Source organism: Camelus ferus, chromosome 3 (assembly GCF_009834535.1).
Source record: "Camelus ferus isolate YT-003-E chromosome 3, BCGSAC_Cfer_1.0, whole genome shotgun sequence".
NCBI lineage: Eukaryota > Metazoa > Chordata > Mammalia > Artiodactyla > Camelidae > Camelus > Camelus ferus.
This window is the reverse complement of record NC_045698.1, coordinates 113,839,578-113,848,014: the sequence shown is the minus strand read 5'-3', so window position 1 is coordinate 113,848,014 and position 8,437 is coordinate 113,839,578. Positions and strand designations below refer to the sequence as shown.

General features: G+C 38.9%; 1 protein-coding gene across 1 annotated transcript; it reads left to right on the top strand.

Moving 5' to 3' along the window:
* Positions 1-2,128: 2,128 nt before the first annotated feature.
* LOC106728817 (olfactory receptor 2Y1) lies at positions 2,129-3,079 on the top strand. Its single transcript, XM_032467894.1, is given in 4 exon segments — positions 2,129-2,204; positions 2,207-2,523; positions 2,525-2,807; positions 2,810-3,079. Coding segments are annotated over 4 exon segments (930 nt in total). The 3' UTR covers positions 3,064-3,079.
* Positions 3,080-8,437: the final 5,358 nt, after the last annotated feature.

The following is an 8,437-nucleotide window of genomic DNA, read 5'->3' as shown; positions in this document are numbered from 1 at the left end:
GGAAAGTTTCCAGGGAAAGATACTATGTAAGCCACTGATTGAAGGAAGAGGAACCATCAAAGGAGAGTAAACTTGAGTAGATAAAGCGGACAGAAGAAAATGAAGAGAGAGTGTATCATGGAGGCCAGTGGAGGAGGAGTTTCCAAAAGGGAAATATGACGGACCGTGAATAGGAAGACTGAAGATGTCTGTCCCTTATTCACCCTCACTGCCATTTTTGACCAATTAAAATTTTTATTTGCATTTATGTAAGCTACTAAATATAAAAATATACAAGGTTAAATAAATTTTATAGAATTTGGGAAAAAAAGGAAAAAAACAGGATTGTTGTGTTGGTTAAGCTACCCATGGTTTAAGCACTTTGTTATCACTAATTCACACTTTCTCTCTATTTTCCACAAGAACATCAAGGGTGGCATCCAGATATGCTGCTGGAGTCACTGATCCAGCATTGATCCACGGATGATTCTCAGTTCAGTAGACTTAACAAAAAGAAAAATAAGTTAATTTGGCAAATATTGTTCACATTCAGCATACACTAGGCTGCTTTTGCGCACCAGTTTCTTCTTTGCCTTCTGACATTATTTTTAAATAATCCTGTTTAGATTTTTAGCACAAGAAATAAACTCCAAAGGAGAGCAACTTTTCATACATAGCTTGCTTCATAGTTCGTCAGAGTGTATTAGTAACATGTGGTTTCTTAGAAGAAATGAATTTTCATGAGATTGAAGGAAGAGTCATATGTTTCATTTAACAAAATTAATTTAACATTTACTACCATGCCAAGAATAAAAGTAACATTCACTGAGCGCCTTTTGTATCCCATACAGGAAGAAATAAATATTAGGAGCTCACAACTCAGAGAGGGACAAAGACAATTTTAAAAAATTCAATGAGTGTGACAAGTGCTATAGAGCAACTGTCACAGAGAACTGGGCTTGTGAGGAGTTGAGGAATGGATTTAACCAGCTGGAGAAGAAAGAGGAGGGTATTCTTGGCATCGCAAGTCATCACAAGGAGCATACTTGTTGCTAGTTGGTTTTTTCCCGAAAGGATGGATTTACACTTTTCTTGGTTCTTTTCAACAGATGGCAGCCGGTCATGAGCAGGACTTCTAGGACCGGTGCGCTAGCATATTGGTGGAGCAGAGGGAAGCAAGTGAGCAGTCAGAGGTCAAACTTGTGATTTCAGCCTGGTTAGCTCTGGATCCTAATTTATAGAAACAGACTACCTGATAGACCAAGGAAAGGAGCAAAAGAGAACAGCATGGAATACTCATACTACCTCGCTGCACCTTAGATTCTTTTTTTTTTTTTTAACATTTTTTATTGATTTATAATCATTTTACAATGTTGTATCAAATTCCAGTGTAGAGCACAATTTTTCAGTCATACATGAACATATATATATTCATTGTCATATTTTTTTCTCTGTGAGCTACCGTAAGATCTTGTATATATTTCCCTGTGCTATACAGTATAATCTTGCTTATCTATTCTACAATTTTGAAATCCCAGTCTATCCCTTCCCACCCCCCGCCCCCTTGGCAACCACAAGTTTGTATTCTGTGTCTGTGAGTCTATTTCTGTTTTGTATTTATGCTTTGTTTCTGGTTTTTTTTTTTTCTAGATTCCACATATGAGCGATCTCATATGGTATATTTCTTTCTCTTTCTGGCTTACTTCACTTAGAATGACATTCTCCAGGAGCATCTATGTTGCTGCAAATGGCGTTACATTGTCTGTTTTTATGGCTGAGTAATATTCCATTAAAAGCAGTTTCCACATCACTGAATTTCATCCTAACCTCAATGCTGTGAGGGAGGGAGTAGGTGTCCTCTACTTGCAGACAAGAGACATCAGATCCAAAGGACTGAGTGGCCTGGCTGAAGTCACCAGCAGGAAACAGGACTGCAGTTCAAATGAAATGGAAGTCACAGCATCCCTCATTTAGTGATCTTCACTCTAAAGAGTAGGAGTTTGGACAGAATGGAGCTTAAAAGAAAAATAGATAATAAAATAAAGGACTTAAGAGTATACAGGGACAATTGTGAAAATTTTTTAAATCCTTGTTTTCCATAAGCATTAAGCATTAAGTTGTCTTCTGCTATTTGAACAGGTGAAAAGCTATGGGAAGTTTCAGCACCAGTTTTGGGGAAAGCTTCATTTTAATGGGCTTCTCAGATTGGCCTCAGCTGGAGACAATTTTTTTGACTTTATTTCGATTTTCTACTCCCTAACTCTCTTTGGCAACACCACCACCATCAGTCTCTCCCTCCTGGAACCTCAGCTGCACATGCCTGTGTATTTCTTTCTCTGCCACCTCTCCTTCCTTGACCTCTGCTATACCACCAGCACTGTGCCCCAGCTTCTGGTCAACCTTCATGGACCCGACCGGACCATCACCTATAGAGGGTGTGTGGCCCAGCTTTCCATCTGCCTTGCTCTGGGAGCCCCTGAGTGTGTGCTCCTTGTGGTGATGGCCTTGGACCGCTGGGCTGCTGTCTGTCATCCTCTCCACTACAGCAGCCATCATGCACCCTCTTCTCTGCAAGACCCTGGCTATTTACTAGCTTGGGAGCTTCATGAACCCTCTGATTCAGACAGGCCTCGTGACGGTCATGCCTCTCTGTGGCCTCCAGCTCCTGAACCACTTCTTCTGTGAGTTGCCTGTACTTCTGAAGCTGGCTTGCGGGGACACAAAAGGGGCAGAGGCCAAGATGTTTGTGGCTCGAGCCATAGTCTTGGTTGTTCCAGCAGCACGAACTCTGGGCTCTTATGTATATATTGTTCAGGCGCTGCTGAGGGTCAATCAATGCCTGGGAGAAGAAAGGCTTTCAGAACTTGTGGCTCCCACCTCCTGGTGGTTTCCCTTTTTTATGGCTCAGCCATCCATACATACCTCCAACCCATGCACAGTTATTCTGAGAGTGAGGGAAAATTTGTTGCCCTTTTTTATACCATAATTACTCCCATGTTCAATCCTCTGATTTATACCCTAAGGAACAAGGATGTGAAGAGGGCTCTGAGGAAGGTACTAAGGAGAGGCAGATACTCAGGGTAGGACAGGAAAGGAGGACCAATACAATTGTCTGTCATGGCTCTCAGATCATGGGGCCCATCCTCTTCCTTGGAGGGGAGTTGGTCAATGGGAAATAGTCCTCCAGAGGTTATAGTTTTAATGCCTTCCTTGTTTTCCAGTTGAAGTCGTGATCTCTCAGAACTCTTTCCAGATCAATATTTATTATTATTGTGTAGAAGGGGAGTATGATTTGTATCAGAACTTTCCAAAGGAATGAAGTTGGGGAAAAGATGTACTGTGGCCACTTGTGGAGAGTGGGGCCGGGTTCTCAGCAAGTCTGTGAGTGAAAAAAGACTTGACTGCAATGACAACAACTTTTCCAAAGTCAGTGATTTCCAACGTGCTGCAATGTAGATGGCTCTGTGCTCAAAGGGCGAAGGCGCAAGTTCACCACTGCTCTTCTAATCAGCTGTGACCCTGGACATGTCCCCTCACATCTCAGGGCCATTTCTAAGGTCTCTTTTGATGGTTACCATTCTATAAACTTGGAACAAATAAAGCGGTCATGAACAGAGGTACTTCGTGGAGCATGTATATTCTCTGACACAGATGTCATTCACCTGTTTGAAGGAGGCAAAATCATTAGGACACCACTGAGTAATGGGAAGCCTCATCGTGTCATCAGCACCAAGGGTCTCGGTCATGCTAATTGGCGTCAGGGACAAGATATTTTCCATTGCAGAGAAGAAATGTGCATAAAAATAATGAGCCAAGAGGAAGTGATACAGGAAAGAAGGGATAAGAGGGACTGACAAAAAAAAAAAGAAAGAAAAAGAGGTTCCTGTGGTAGGCAGTGGCGGGCAGGTCAGGAGACTCTAGGGCAAGGGGGAGAGGCAGTGGACACTCGAAGTTCCAGCACTGCCCTCCCATCCTGTATACTCAAATGATGCTTTCATGTCAAAGGGCAGATATCCTTGCTGATAAACTTTGACCGTCTCAGTGATTTTTCACATTGAGTCAATCATCTTTTGTTCCAATAATAGAAACTAGTATTTGTTTCATCTTTTTAAAACTCTTTTGCATAAATTGCCATTAATCATCACAGCATCACTGTGAGAGTTTCGTAGTAGTCTCTGTTTATCTACGGTGAAACCAATATTCCCAAAGTTCACGTCTAACTTTTCCAAGTTCACATATGAAGTGAGGTTGAGATCCACATTTCTGCCGTCCTAAATCCAGCCCTTGCTGCTACACCCTGCCAACTCTCCTTTTTAGGAGTGAATTTTTAATAGGAAAGATAGAGGCTGCCACAAAAGGTTGATGGGAGAGAATCAAAGGCGAGCTTAACATACTTCATGATTTTGCTTTAGTCTATTCCAGTCAGGGTTCTGAATTCTTCTGAGTTACACATTCTTTAGCTAGAGAAAATATTTTTTCCCTGCATAAAGCCAATATATCCTATAATCATAGTTCTCATTTTTTAGAATTTATTACAGTTCAAGCACCATGTTATATGATATACATAAAATGTATCAATACAATGTCATATTTAATTCTTACAGCATAAAGTACAGGCATTACTCCCCCTTATCAGTTTTACTGATCAAGAGACTAAAGTTTAGATTATTACTTTGTGTGACATCATTCAATTTATTTAGGTATTCAATGGAGGGCCAGGATTTGAATCTGGCCCATCATATTTCAAATCCCACCCACCTAGCTACTACCTAAGAATCCAAATTTTTATATTTAGTAGCTCAAGGAATGAACCAACAGTCTGCATGGAGCACATAGTTTTTCTCCTAAATGTTGGGCATATGACAATCCTGCTATATCAAGTTTCAAACTATTCAAATATATGAATTAACCTAATGGAAAAAAAAGAGGATTATTTGAACTAGCAGGACAGAATTTAATAAAATTATTTTGTGATTAATGTGTTATTCTCTTATTTGGCATGCAGAAAAATAGCCTCTCAATTGCATTAAGGGGGACACATCCCATAGCTAGGTAATTTTAAGAGACCACTGGAACAGTTGGGCACGTACAGTCATTGTGTTTGCAAGGTAATGCTGGAGGCAAATGCCATCTCCATGGGAACCTACACCCTCTGGTCTCCTTGGAGACCACCCATGGCAGTGGCTAATTGATCATTGGAGATCTTGAGTCCCTGTACCATGCCAGAGTCACTGAGTGATTCAAAACGTCCCTCAATTACTCAACTGAGAGAGGAAGTCAGAGGTGACGTTCCATGTGGATCACAATATTAACACCTTGGCATGCCTCCTTTGTCTTTGAGACCCCACAGGGCTGCCATTTGAAATTTTGCCATCTGTTCTTAGCCTGCTTAACCTCCTAAGTGGGGTTTTGGGATGGAAATAATGGTGCATGAAATACTTAAAGTAGGGGCTTATCTCCTGAAAAGAGAGGAAGACTTGGGAAAGAAGAGATTGTGTAGGATTGGCTCTCAAGAGAAGAATTAAAGGATGATTTAATAAACGAAGGAGAAAGTACAAGAACTTAGATTTCAGTGAATATCTGGAAAAACTGCTTACTGTAGATTTTAAAAACATTACCAGAACTTTATATCATTTTATTTTTAAAAATATGATTGGTTTTAGATGGTATCATTTATAATTGAAATTAACAGGAAATTCCTCAGTGGGTTGGGTGCTTACTTAGGAGAGAGTTCAGGTTGGGGAGTTACTTTACCTGAAGAAAGGAAGGGTCAGATACACCCATCTCAGAACCAGCATCAAAAAAGAAGACTGATATCCTCATGGAGGTGGTAGTGTGTGTGTGTGTGTGTGTGTCTCTGTGTGTCTGTGTCTGTGTGTGTCTGTGTGTCTGTGTATTGGAGGGTAGGGATGAGCATGTATTGGGTGGGGATGATGGCTCAGGGACCTGATGTGACACCAGGACACTAAGCAGCAGGAAAAGACTCTAGGAAATATTCAGCACTAGTCACATCCATCTTCATTCAATCTCCATCCTTTGGTATGTACAAGAACGTAGATAACCTCTCTCCTAAAACTTACTCCTGCATCTTGATGCCCAGATGTACCTCATCAAACATGACCCGAGTCAGAATAGTAAAGAGAGAGAAGATTCATTTGGATGCATGGAGTCTTCACCCATATCTAACATTTCTCAGACTTCTTTCTTTTTTTTTTATTAATTAATTTTATATTGAAGTATAGTCAGTTTACAATGTTGTGTCAGTTTCTGGTGTACAGCATAATAGTTCAGTCATACATATACACACATATATTCATTTTCATATTCTTTCTCATTATAGGTTACTACAAAATTTTAGATACAGCTCCCTGTACTATACAGTATAAACTTGTTGTTTATCTATATCATATATAGTAGTTAATATCTGCAAATCTTGAACTCCCAATTTATCCCTTCCCATACCCTCCACTCTAGGTAACTGTAAGTTTATTTTCTACGTCTGTGAGTCTGTTTCTGTTTTGTAAATAAGTTTATTGCCTTTTTTATTAGATTCCACATATAAATAATATCATATGGTATTTTTCTTTCTCTTTCTGGCTTCCTTCACTTAGAATGACAATCTCCAGGTCCATCCATGTTGCTGCAAATGACATTATTTTATTCTTTTTTATGGCTGAGTAGTATTCCACTGTGTAAATAAACCACAACTTCTTTATCCAATCATCTGTTGATGGACAATTAGTTGCTTCCATGTCTTGGCTATTGTATATAGTGTTGCTATGAACATTGGGGTCCATGTATGTTTTCAAATTAAAGTTCTCTCTGGATATATGCCCAAGAGTGGGATTGCTGGATCATGTGGTAAGTTTATTTTCAGTCTTTTGAGGAATCTCCATATCATTTTCCATAACAACTGCACCAAACTACATTTCCACCAACAGTGTAGGAGGGTTTCCTCTTCTCCACACCCTCTCCAGCATTTATCATTTGTGGACTTTTTAATGATGGCCATTCTGACTGGTGTGTGATGATACCTCGCTGTATTTTTTATTTGCATTTCTCTGATAATGAGCGATATTGAGCATTTTTTCATGTATCTATTGGCCATTTATATGTCTTCATTGGAGAATTGCTTATTTAGGTCTTCTGCCCATTTTTGGATTGGGTTTTTTGTTTTTTTCTTATTACGTTGTATGAGCTGTTTATATATTCTGGAAATTAAGCCCTTGTCAGTCTCATCTTTTGCAAATATTTTCTCCCATTCTGTAGGTTGTCTTTTTGTTTTGCTTATGGTTTCCTCTGCTGTGCAAAAGCTTGTAAGTTTAATTAGGCATCATTTTAAAATTTCTGCTTTTATTTCTATTGGCTGGGTAGACTGCCTTAGGAGAACATTGGTAAGATTTATGTCGGACAATATTTTGCCTATGTTTTCTTCTAAGAGGTTTATAGTGTCTTGTCTTATGTTTAAGTCTTTAAGCCATTTTGAGTTTATTTTTGTGTATGGTGTGAGGGAGCATTCTAACTTCACTGATTTAAATGCAGCTGTCCAGTTTTCCCAACACCATTTGCTGAAGAGACTCTATACCATTATATATTCTTGCCTCTTTTGTCAAAGATTAACTGACCAAAAGTCTGTGGATTTATTTCTAGGCTCTCTATTCTGTTCCATTGATCCATATGTCTGTTTTTGTACCAGTAGCATGCTGTTTTAATTACTGCAGCTCTGTAGCATTGTCTGAAGTCTGGGAGGGTTATTCCTCCAGCTTCATTCTTTTTCTTCAATATTGCTGTGTCAATTCTGGGTCTTCTGTGATTGCATAAAAATTTTAGGATTATTTGTTCTAGTTCTGTGAAAAATGCCCTGGGTAATTTTATAGGGATTGCATTAAATCAATAGATTTCTTTGGGTAGTATGGCCATTTTAACAATATTAATTCTTTCAATCCAAGAACATGAGATATCTTTCCATCATTGTTATTTGCCTCAAAGTATTTTTAAATTTCTTCTTTGATTTCATTGTTGAACCATTAATTTTTTAGTAGCATGTTGTTTAATCTCCATGCTGGTTTTTGTTTTTCTGTAGTTGATTTCTAGTTTCATGGCATTGTGGTCAGAAAAGGTGCTTGAAATCATTTCTATCCTCTTAAATTTGTTGAGGCTTCTTTTGTGCCCAAGTACATAACATAGCCTAGAAAATGCTCCGTGTGCACTTGGAAAGAATGTATACTCTATTTTGGGGGGATGTAATGTTCTGAAATTATCAACCAAGTCTAACTGTCCTATTGTTTCATTTCATTTCTCTGTTTCCTTATTAATTTTCTGTCTTGAAGATCTGTCCAGTGATGTTAATGGAGTGTTAAAGTCTCCTACTATGATTGTGTTCCCATCAATTTCTCCCTTTATATCTGTTAGTATTTGCTTTATGTATTTAGGTGCTCCTATATTGGATGATATATGT